The sequence below is a fragment of the Oncorhynchus mykiss genome, chromosome 2 (assembly GCF_057628025.1).
Source record: "Oncorhynchus mykiss isolate SJ-2025 chromosome 2, ASM5762802v1, whole genome shotgun sequence".
In the NCBI taxonomy this organism is placed as follows: domain Eukaryota; kingdom Metazoa; phylum Chordata; class Actinopteri; order Salmoniformes; family Salmonidae; genus Oncorhynchus; species Oncorhynchus mykiss.
This window is the reverse complement of record NC_143023.1, coordinates 50,652,553-50,665,150: the sequence shown is the minus strand read 5'-3', so window position 1 is coordinate 50,665,150 and position 12,598 is coordinate 50,652,553. Positions and strand designations below refer to the sequence as shown.

Genomic DNA, 12,598 nt, shown 5'->3' with positions numbered 1-12,598 from the left:
TTTTCTTATGTTTAATTACCAGAGATTCTCACATGGCCCTTATATTATATTACTGGGCTATATCAGCCAATATGCTAAATAAAAAAACTACACTATGAAACAAAGAAATTATATAAAGAATGATAGTAATGCTTTGGGGAACCTTAAATGGAATTCTGGGGAAAAAAGTCAACTCGGCTCCTTCATTTATTGAATCAGATGGCTCATTCATCACAAAGCCCACTGATATTGCAAACTACTTTAATGACGTTTTCATTGGAAAGATAAGCAAACTTAGGGATGACATGCCAGCAACAAACACTGACACTACACATCCAAGTATATTGGACCAAGTTATGAAAGACAAGAATTGTACTTTTGAATTCTGTAAAGTCAGTGTGGAAGAGGTGAAAAAAGTATTGCTGTCTATCAACAATGACAAGCCACCAGGGTCTGACAATCTAGATGGAAAATTACTGAGGATAATAGCAGACGATATGGCCACATCTTCAATTTAAGTCTACTAGAGTGTGTGCCCTCAGGCCTGGAGGGAAGCTAAAGTCATTCTGCTATCCAAGAACAGTAAAGCCTCCTTTAATGGCTCAAATAGTCAACCAATCAGCCTGTTACCAACCCTAAGTAAACTTCTGGAAAAAAAACAGTTTGATACGCAGAATGCTATTTTACAGTAAACAAATTAACAACAGAATTTCAGAATGCTTTTAGGGAAGGACACTCAACAGGCACAGCACTTAGACAAATTAATGATTGGCTGACACACCCTGCTATAATGTGGATAAAGAGTTTTCTATCAACAAGGCAGGTCCTACAGGCCCTAGTTTTGTCGCACCTTGACTACTGTTCAGTTGTGTGGTCAGGTGGCACAAAAAAGGTCTTGGGAAAACTGCAATTGGCTCAGAACAAGGCAGCTCTGCTGGCCCTTGGATGTACACAGAGAGCTAATATTAATACTATGCATGTCAATCTCTCCTGGCTGACAGTGGAGGAGAAATGGACTTTATCACTACTTTTATGAGAGGTATTGACATGTTGAATGGACCGAGCTGTTTGTCTAAAACTACTGGCACACAGCTCGGACACCCATGCATACCCCACAAGACGTCTTTTCACAGTCCGAAATTACAGAACAGACTACGGGAGGCACACAGTACTACATAGAGCCATGACTACATGGAACTCTATTCCACATCAAGTAACTGACAAGCAGTAAAATTAGATTTAAAAAACAGCATATGGAACAGCAGGAAAGCAAGAAACATTGGCAGACACATGCATACGCACACACAATAACATACGCACTATACATACACATGGATTTAGTACTGTAGATATGTGGTAGTGGTGGAGTAGGGTCCTGAGGGCACACAGTGTGTTGTGAAATCAGTGAATTGTAATGTTTTAAAATTGTATAAACTGCCTTAATTTTGCACGACCCCAGGAAGAGTAGCTACTGTTTTGGCAGCAGCTAATGGGGATCCATAATTAATACAGGATTGTGTAAAAATGCAGGAAATTGGCTTTAGATGACCCAACAAATTATGGGGGAGGACCATCAGACTCCCCGCGAGGTTGTCCCCCCCACTTCTAAAACAAAAGTCTTGCCCCCGATTCTTTCCAATAGGAAAACCCTCTCAATCTCTACTGCTAACACACATGGATCACTCACAAACAGTGTTTTGCTTTTACCCCCATTGTAAGGTTTAAAAACAAACATGATAAATTTTGTTCACCGGGATGTTTTCGTCAAGGATCTCTCTGTACTTTGCTCCGTTCATCTTTCCCTCGATCCTGACCAGTCTCCCAGTCCCCGGCGCTGAAAAACATCCCCACAGCATGATGCTGCCACCACTATGCTTCACCGTAGAGATGCCAGGTTTCCCCAGACGTGACACCTGGCATTCATGCCTATAAGAGTTCAATCTTGGTTTCATCAGACCAGAGAATCTTGTTTCTCATGGTTAGAGTCTTTAGGTTCCCTTTGCCAAACTCCAAGCAGGCTGTCAATTGCCTTTTACTGAGCAGTGGCTTCCGTCTGTCCACTCCACCATAAAGGCCCAATTGGTGGAGATGCAGAGATGGTTGTCCTTCTGGAAGGTTCTGCCATCTCCAGAGAGGAACTCTGGAGCGCTGTCAGTGACCATCGGGTTTTTGGTCACCTCCCTGACCAAGGCCCTTCTCTCCCGATTGGCCAGGCCAGCTCTAGGAAGAGTCTTGGTGGTTCCAAACTTCCTCCATTTAAGAATGATGGAGGCCACTGTGTTCTTGGGGACCTTCAATGCTGCAGAAATATTTTGGTACCCTTCCCCAGATCTGTGCCTCAACACAATCCTGTCTCGGAACTCTACGGACAATTCCTTTGACCTCATGGCTTGGTTTTTGCTCTGACATGCACTGTCAAAGGTGCAACCTTATATAGACAGGTGTGTGTCCAATCAATTTAATTTAGCAAAGGTGGACTCCAAGTTGTAGAAATATCAAGGACGAGCAATGGAAACAGGATGCACCGGAGCCCAATTTCGAGTCTGATAGCAAAGGGTCTGAATACTTACACTACCTTTCAAAAGTTTGGGGTCACTTAGAAATGTCCTTGTTTTTGAAAGAAAAGCACATATCTTGTCCATTAACATCAAATTAATCATAAATACAGTGTAGACAGTCATTTGCAACATGAACAATTGTAGCTGAAAATAACAGATTTTTATGGAATATCTACATAGGCATACAGAGGCCCATTATCAGCAACCATCACTCCTGTGTTCCAATGGCATGTTGTGTTAGCTCATCCAAGTTTATCATTTTAAAAGGCTAATTGATCATTAGAAAACCCTTTTAGAATTGTTAGCACAGCTGAAAACTGTTGTTCTGATCAAAGATGCAATAAAACTGGCCATCTTTAGACTAGTTGAGTATCTGGAGCATCAGCATTTGTGGGTTCATTTACAGGCTCAAAATGGCCAGAAACAAAGGCCTTTCTTCTGAAACTCACCAGCCTATTCTTGTTCTGAGAAATGAAGGTTATTCCATGTGAGAAATTGCCAAGAAACTGAAGATCTGGTACAACGCTGTGTACTACTCCCTTCACAGAACAGCGCAAATGGGCTCTTACCAGAATAGAAAGTGGGAGGCCCCAGTGCACAACTGAGCAAGAGGACAAGAACATTAGTGTCTAGTTTGAGAAACAGATGCATCACAAGTCCTCAACTGGCAGCATCATTAAATAGTCCCTGCAAAACACCAGTCTTAACGTCAACAGTGAGGAGGCGACTCCGGGATGCTTGGGGCTTTTGTGGTCAGAGGGATGTCTGGGAACAAATGAGCGTAACAGATGGAAAAAGTCAAGTCACTCATCTGGGTCACGGCACCAAAGGTTATGGAAAACTCAATCGAAAGATTAAGGCAGAGACTATTTAATTGTATAATAGAAAAATCTTTAATCATGCAGCTGCGAGAATGAGATCTCTGATTTCACAGGTAAGAAGTCGAAGAGTAAATGGTTACATGTCCCTTATAATGTGGGAGGTGATACAATACAATCATGTTGTTTACACAAGTTATTTTATACAAGCAACAGGACCAGAACACACAGGTCCAGGCCTTCTGTTAGTGTGCAGACATACCAGCTTGCTGGGGGAGGGATTCTGCTACAGAGAGGGGGCAAGGATACTGGGCAGCTGGGAAGCCTCTTGGCGAAACGTTACGTATGAAGCTCCCTCCTTCCGTACCAAAAGGGCCTCTCCGTTTCGACTCTCATCCGTCACCAGCTTCAAGAAGTTCTTGGCTACCTCAGAGACTCTGAAATGAAACATGTGACAACACGTCCTTAGCATACTGTAAAACAGATCAACCCACTCCGCTCTTCCCTACCTAGCAGTGAGCACGGAGCACACATACCTGCCTACAGGTTGCAGCACTGACAAGCCCCTGTTGTTACTAGTGAATTCTCTGGAGTGTATGGGTAATGGCGTAATATTCTGGGTTGTTATAAGTTGACTGTCTTATACACCATGCAAGGTATTATCGTCTATTTGTTTGTGGGATGCGATTTTGTAGCATACTGTCATTGGGTAAATCACCACAACACTGTAGTTTAGTAGGTAGTGAGTTAACTGCTCTAAATGTGTAGTGTTCATCGTAAGTGTGTGTGCTTCTGTGCTATAGTAGGCTACATGGGGTGGGGGTAACGAATCGAACACTGCCCATCTAATGAAAGGGGCTGGGGAGGACAGACTCACTCAAGCACACCAAACTGTTCCAGTAGTTTCTCTGCCACTCCCCTCAGACCTGCGAACTGTCCCGCAGTCTCCTCTGAACTCATGGAGGAGAGGATGGCGGTTTGGACGAAAGCAGGGCAGAGGACATTAATTCGCACCCCGTAGTCACACAAACGGGAGACATCCTGTCAGAAAACACACACACAAGCATCATGTTTACTGTCCACTGACACAGGGAACCTAAATTGAGCATGAGGAACTAACGTTCAGCTATTATTTTTGTTGTGGTTTTCCTGTACAAATTACCAAATACCCTGCTACCACGTTCTCTCACAGTTACAATGCAAATGCAACAGATAGCAAAAAAAGGAGATGGCATTTTTGTCACCCTGGTTGTCTGTGCTGCAGAGATATAAGCAATCCTCTTTCTGATCTGATGTCTGCTTTTACTCAGACACTTAAGTGCTCTGAAGGATCTAAATCAAACCTGTGTTGGATCCCAAATGGCACCCTATTGTGCACTACTTTTGACCAGGGCCCATAGGGACGCCACATTTGGGACAACTCATAATTGTGCGCGTTATTCTAATAATCTACATACTCTGGCTCTTTGGAATCAATTGACTTCACACAGTGCATGATCAAAATAAGTATGAAGTCACACTGAGCAATTGTCTATGCCCCCATGCCTAGAACCCTGAGTTTTTCCTGACCATGTGGCCGTTGTTAGAACCTATTACTGTAGAAACTCCTGGTCATATGCTTTTCCCAATCCTCCTGCCTTTAGAAACCTATGAGCAGTGTCTAACCCCCGGAAGGAGAGAAATGCTGATGAAGGCTGTTGTCGAAACATCCGTTGGTCTTTAGCAGCTGCAGAGGTCAAACTGAGTGGAGCACACCAATTCCTGATTCTAAGAGGGACATACCGCCATAGCCCGACTGAACCCCACCACCCCGTGTTTGGTGGCTGTGTAGATGGGAGCAGTCAGCAGAGGACCCAGACCTATGGAAAGGCAAAGGAACATTTCAGTCAGATGTCAGAACAGAAGACACAAGGCCTGCATCCCAAATGGCACACTATTCCATATTTAGTGCACTACTTTTGACCAGGGCCCATAGGACTCTAGTCAAAAGTTGTGCACTTAATGTTCCAAAATTATAGTAAATAGAGTGCCATTTGTGTATTGGGAGTCAGCCAAGGAACTCTAGAATTGTCATTATAATAACTGAAGTGAAAAGTAACTGACGTGGAAGTAAATCAAATGGACACTGCACCTGCCATAGACGCTATGTTGATGATGACGCCTCCCTGCCCTCTGTTCTGCTTTTTCATGTACTGGAGAGCCAGATATGTGCCTCTCACCACTCCATTCTGTAGGGCAGCACAGGATGATCAGAACAGTACAGCAGCCAAATGTGCTTAACATTATGGAATGGAAATAATCAGAACATTTTAAGAGAGTATTCCCAAAATAAAAACAAGATATAAAAATGTAAAAGTCATAACATTAAAAATAAGAAAAGAACTGCCATAAAACAATCATAGTCCTATAAAACAGAAGAGCAATGACAATACATATTCACACCAACCACTTAACATACTTTTCATAAATGTGTTTTCTATATGTATGGTGTGTATCTTACACAGAGAAGACAAGTTCTGTCATGTGTAATCTTATATACGAGCACGTCATAGCCAAAATATGACACTTTTTCTGACTGCTCAGCTAACAACCAACATTGTTTTTCGCAAACAGCTTCCCTAAAAACTCAAGAGTAAACTCTGTACTAAAACAACAGAAAAAAAATACTTCATCTTACGAGGTTTATAGACACACATTTCTCCCAGTTCGTCTCATCGATGATACCAGCGTTGTTGCAGACGATGTCTAAGCCCCCAAACGCCTCTACCGTTTTCTGAAAGGCATCTGTCAACAGAATAGAAATGTCACCATGAGTTGCAAAGTGAAGAAAAAGGTGCGAGGGAGTTACTTCTCACTTGTTATTTTGGGTGTGTTAGTAAATTCAATCTGGAGTGCCAGAGTGCGCTCAGGGCGTTCTTAAATTCAGAGCGTTGTTAGATTGTCCGGAAATTCCAAGCGTTTGTGACTGTAACTGTGCTGCTGAAAACAATTTCATTACGCTTTTTTTCCCAGACGTGTACTGACACCGGACATATTCAACGGGTTTTGAGCGTTTGTAAATTCATCAGATGTTCGACGAGTGCTTTGAAATCGGAGTAGATAGCCAGAGCGAATTTACAAGCGCACCATTTAGTGAAGGGAAGTCCTTCCCGGTATTACTGTGTCAGAACTTTGTGTTGACAAAGATACTGTATATCAGCTTCATTTTGAATCTACGTAGTAATACATTGGAAACACTCTGTTGATTTTGAGGGTAAACAGTCCATACATTACATAAACTGTTCTGCTCCTTGAGGAATTAGTGTGCCTTAAAAAAAGCACAAAAGAATGCAGCATAGAAGGCAATCCACACGTTCAGCCTGGCTGTAGGCTTTACTGTAGTCTATATGACTGGAGTGTGTGTGTAAAGTAAAACCCAATTGCTGCTCAAAGTTCCTCAAGTATATATGCAACAAGATTTATAGATTGGAATAATTGTATTTTCCCCAGAGGAAACTTCAGTTGTGGCAAGTTGATAATTGTAGCCTAATATTTATCTTTGTTAATCAACATTATCTGAAATCACTACCAGTGTTGAGGTAATGATGAACAGAATGGATATGGACAGTTGTGGTTCTTTCCTTAAAGCGTTTACAAGTATCTCAATATGTTACTAAATGATAAAGCAGTCATGATTTACCTTTTAGTTGTTCCTCAGATTCAACGGTGCAGGTAAGAAACAGTGTTCTGTCTGGTCCATATTCTTTATCAAAGGCAGCCTTCAAATCCTTCCCCCCTGACTCATTTATATCCAACAGGGCTACCTAAACATACAGAACAACCAAAATATTACTTTTAATAAAGAAAATCATGGAACATCGAATAAATCTATTTTGATTACGTTTATTTATTTTAATATTAGAAGTCATTTACAAGACGTAACGCATATTGTAGCATGTATTCTGACAGTGAAAAACAAAACAACAGTTTCATTGACAACACTGACGCGGACTCTTACCTTTGCTCCTTTTTGCAAAAGAATTTCTGAGAAACCTTTACCCAAACCTTGCACCGCACCAGTCACTAAAGCCACTTTGCCATGTAACGCCATCACTGAAACAAGGTAGCCTGATAAGCAGAGAAGACGCGGTAGCAAACTTCTTCAAACTCACACAAGAACAAGACTTTTGACGTCGCGGAGAAACGTTCTAAAGTCAGCGCTGAGTCCATGTCAGAACTGATTTGACGATCAACATCATTCAATGACGTCGGATCGTTGGTTGTAAGAATTGCGCACGCGCATTGTAGAACGGTGGGACACCTTCAGCAAAGACGGTACACTAGGAAGAGAGGCGAACACTGCTTCTGCAATAGAAATCCCCGATCACGTAGGCGATGCCACGGCGAAGTTGGCTAGCAAAGGCCATGCGTAGGAACACTTCATTGGGTCTAACGGCCGTCTCGTGCCGAACTGCGCATGTGTGAGCCGTCAAATCAAAAGCACTCCGACATAAAGTTGTTTTTTGACAAAAATAAAAACGTGTCAGTTTGTCACTTTCACGAGGTTGGAGTAATAATATGGTCAACTACTTAAGACATTGGCTCGAATCTAGGTTGTGCCTTTAGATTTCGAGAAAATGAATGACTAAATAAAACAATTGCATTTCTCTTACCCCAGACTCCGGCCTGGAATGTTTGGTCTGTTTCGCAAGCGTTCCCGGAAGTTTCGCGGTGTTGCGCCTCTGAGTTTAGAAACTCTGTGCTTTCAGGCTACAATTTTTGGGGGCGGTGTCCTTGGACCCTTAGTTATGGCTTACTAATAACCTATAGCTAATAATATTAGCATAATAGGCTGTATTATGTATTTTATGCAGACTGAAAGTAGCTGTTGAATCATTATGGAATGAAGAAAATACTGTATACGGGAGTCATACCTTATTTTTGTTTTGAGATCCTAGGTATGAATATTTCTATATATTATTTTGAAATTCACAAATCTTGATCTTATTTCTCTCAAGTCCAACCTACAGCAATACATTCCTCCCTTTACAGTACCGACCCTTACAGAAACATAATACTGTAGTTGCATATTTGACCACTAGATGGGAGTAAATAATCATGTCATAAGTCTGTCAATGCTTCTTTAACTTCCTCCCTTTTCCTTAAAGAGCTCTGCTAGGAGCTCTCACCCATCAAGACTTTTGACATCAGTATTGATGTAGGATAGGTTATATAAAACGGAAGCCAAGTGAACTATGTAAATACATCTGCAGTCCACTGTCATTCTGTATTGGAACTGTCCATTTTGCATCTTGGTTGTGTCTCAACAAGCAAGCTCAGCCTTTAGACATGAACATCATGAAAGGGTTACAAGATTTAATAAACATTGTTGTTATGTTGCCAACAGAAACTATTGTGAAAAATAAGGACAATAATTACAATTGAATCAATCAAATCAATCAAATGTTCTCAGCACACTATAACAATTATTTTAAAATGAAATATTACTTCTTCCATAGTTAAATACCACAATTTAAAATAAAAAAGCATCAAAAACAGAAAGAAATGCATAAAACAATATAAGCATATGTCAAAAGCTCAATGCATGATTAATAGAGTCTCAGCCAGGTCACTCATGATACAAGTCAGTATTCAACATCCATCCATTTCTGCCTAGTTAAATAAAGGTTAAATAAAAAATAAAAAAATACAATTCTGAGGACGTCAGGAGATGATGTGGAAACTGGCCACAGCAATAGAAAGTTATTCTTGTTTTAAGCCTATCCCAACCTTTAACCTTAACCACTCAGAGTTAATTCCTAACTTTAACCCTAACCTTAAAAAATTTGAAGTTAATGCCTAAACTTAACCTTAAACACTTCAAACTGTTACATTTGGAACAACTCTGAAATGTGAAGTTTGAGAAACATGGATGAACGTCTAATTCTGACGTGAGACTGTGAGAACTAGTTGTCTGTCTACTATATTCACTATCTGTGTGTGTTCTCTTGGTCATCTTTCTGTGAGGGACGATAGGAGGGAGGGGGGTAGCAGAACTATCAGTTTCTGTCACATATGGCACACCCTACCCTGATAGCTGTTCCTCTACTCACTGGGAGGGGTTGATTACAGGAACATCCCACAGACAGACAGCTCACTGGGAGTTCCCTATTCATAAACTTCCCATCAGAATAACTAGTTATATTCAACACCAAAACACATCAACGCCACAGTAAATGTAGGCCTATACTCCCTCACTCAGCAGGGTACCTGATTACAGGAGCATCCCACAGCACACTGTGAGTTTACTGTTCATAACCCGACCTCCCCACAAGAGTAACTTGTGTGTGTGTGTGCACCCTTCTCCTATTTCCAAATAGGAGAAACCTGAATATTAGGTTCCCTCTCTACCCAAGGGGATTCAATAGGACTGTTGCCAGAAGGGTTTTAGTAAGCATACTTGACAAGACTGTGCATGCCTTCAAATATTTTTTACATAACACTCCATCGTTGGCCTACTTATGATAACATGTCAGCTAAGTAAAATCCATTCATGCTTTTTCAAACAGTTATGTTATGCAAATGTAAAAGGATGGACAATTTGCCAGTTACATTATTGTGAATAATTTTATGATGGGTTTAATTAAACATGATTTCCACAAACACAATGCAGCTTGAGGGACTGAGTGGAAGTGGTGGTAATACATACGTACGATCTTAATTTGAGCCAGTTTGCTACTGCAGGAAAATTAAAAATGTGAATCATTATGTGGAATATTATGAATGGAAATTTTTGTAGGGGTTGATACATTTTCTTTAGGGCAAGTCAAGTCTGAATTTTCTAAGTGGAAATTATACACATTAGAAGCCTTTTTAAAAGACAGGACAATTCTCAGCAACAAAAGAGTGATCAAATGAAGATCCTACATTTGTAGTGAAACGGCCCATTGCCTTCCTGGGAGACTGAGATAGCACCAGCTGGCTTAGCAAACAACCCCACTGTGGTGAATCACCAGTTTTAGGATGGGGTCAGGGCCTGATGTGCCCATCTAATCTGCCTGAGGGCAATGCCAGACAGAAACACTGGCTCTTTGACACACACAACATTAGGTTTTGTGTTACTTACACAATTATTTTTCTTTTTGACTATTTTTGACTATAATGTTGTGCTTCATATGGTTTATATGGAGTTCAAGAAAACAGCAAGGCTTTCTCTACAGAAAATTGTGTTAACCACATGTTTGTACTTGACTATAAAAAACCCAATAATTGAAATCGGTGACTACTACCACTAGGTGGGGCTTTGACTGATTTATCCATGAGAGTTGTCTTTTCAAATGTTTTCACATTGACCACATTTACATGCGCACCAATATCCTATTATTATTTGGGACACAAGTATTATATATATATTTTTGAGTTATACAAATGCATACAAACGTCGTATCCCGTTTACAATAAGTATTATATTTTTGAGTTATAGAAACGCATACAAACGTTGTATCCCGTTTACAATAAACTGAAAATGCTTGTATGAGAAACCTGGATAAGATGCCTGGCATATGCTTATCTAAGACGGGAAACAGTGTCATGTAAAGATCTTCCCCTGTTTACTGTTGTTTTTGTGTTCTGCACAGGCCTCCGTTTCACATATCATGGGTGTTGTGTGACTGCGCTTTCATCTGATTGTCAAACAAATCCCTTCAAAACATAGGCTACCTGCGCAGTTCCATCCACCATAATATTTCCAGAATAATAACCTATAATTGATTTATTATAATTGACCACTGGCTATATTTCACCCCTAATTTGTCAACTATAATTAAATACATGCAGCTTCTCTTCTGTCACAACTTGTTGCCCCAGAAGACTAAATAACGTAGTGCTGACCAGAATAATGTCTTGCATCGATAGAATGAATGCGCTAGTCATCTAGTTAACACTGGTAAAGTTGTCTCTTTAGTTTAGGGATCAGGGAGAAAACACTAACTCCAAAACAGTGGAAAGACTGGTCCTGTGCAAAATGTCCAAATGTCATCAGTTTGACCATTTTTAAGAAAATGAAAAACTGAGAAATCGATAACTCGTTTTTGATAAGACTTCAGTTCATCTTGGGTGCATGTTTGATGTGGTTGAAATACGGTCTGCTTGCATAACAGTGTCAAAGATAACACATTACACACACATTCACATTTTCTAAAGATGCTGAAAGAGATCATATTTCTCCACACCTGTTCCCGAGACAAAATTGACATTTGTTGTATAACTTTACTGCAAGAAATGCATAATTCTGCAGGAGTTAATATTATAGGTTATAGGCCTACAGTAAGTGTCCATATTTCAGTTAATATTCCATTTAACCCATATGAACTTAAATTAGGCATATTCTGTTTATTCATGGTTACAGGGATACTCATGACGGGATATCAAAGATGCATGTAAACAGCTTAGCCAAAATAAGACCTTAAGCGGGATACTGTGCGCATGTAAACTTAGTCAGTGATAGTTCAGCTGATATTGTTCAATATATCCACACAATTACTATTCATGAAATACTCTGGTCTTAAATATCACCTGGGTTTTTATTATTTATTTAACATCTAATTTCCTTCAAAATATCATCAATTCCAGAGCTTTTTGTATAAAAGGAAACTTTCTCACATAACCAATTAAAAAATACTCATGTGTTCTTCTTCAAATATCATAACTTTATGCAGAAGTATTATTATCATTAACTATTACACAAACTGTATGTATGAGTATCAATAACAAGCATCAGTTTTGCTGAGTACACTGAATCCGTCCACTCCACCTGCCCAGCAAGTAGCACTTTCAGACACCCATTGTAATTGTTTCAGATGCTTCTCATTCAGACAGCATGGGCACACTGGGTGACAGTATCACTGTCTCTCTCTGTCTATTCTCTCTGGCCTGCTCCTGACCCCTTTCGCTGGGCTGCAACCTAGGGATCCTAAAAAAAAGTAGGGCCCTGAATTTTTCCCTGACCACCTGATCTGACCAGGACAAACTCCAGGGCCTACTTATTTATAGCTTATAACTATAGGACCCAAACTTTTCCCTGGTCGGGTAACGTGGTCAGGACAAACTCTGGGCCATATCACAAAAGTTTAATATGGTAGTAGTGCTCCATACTGAAAGCCTAGTTGAAAAGATCAAGCTGAGCTTACATCTAGATATGAATCACATTCAGGGGTTTACTAGTATATCTCCAGGCAATCACATTTCAGATTTTTCACACTGTGG

At 40.4% G+C, this 12,598-nt stretch overlaps 1 protein-coding gene across 2 annotated transcripts; it reads right to left on the bottom strand.

Moving 5' to 3' along the window:
• Positions 1 to 223: 223 nt before the first annotated feature.
• Positions 224 to 8,095, bottom strand: zgc:56585 (SDR family oxidoreductase). Of its 2 annotated transcripts, XM_021564453.3 has the most exons (8): positions 7,353 to 8,095; positions 7,035 to 7,158; positions 6,033 to 6,139; positions 5,487 to 5,583; positions 5,138 to 5,214; positions 4,233 to 4,396; positions 3,618 to 3,792; positions 224 to 3,302 (listed from the first exon to the last, which is right to left on the bottom strand). In XM_021564453.3, the coding sequence occupies exons 1-7, from the start codon at positions 7,443 to 7,445 to the stop codon at positions 3,642 to 3,644; spliced, it is 813 nt and encodes a 270-aa protein (XP_021420128.2). In that variant the 5' UTR covers positions 7,446 to 8,095; the 3' UTR covers positions 224 to 3,302; positions 3,618 to 3,641. The 2 variants fall into 2 exon arrangements, with proteins under 2 accessions (XP_021420128.2, XP_021420121.2); XM_021564446.3 differs by lacking the exon at positions 224 to 3,302 and having other exon boundaries at positions 3,407 to 3,792.
• Between the last annotated feature and the right edge of the window lie 4,503 nt (positions 8,096 to 12,598).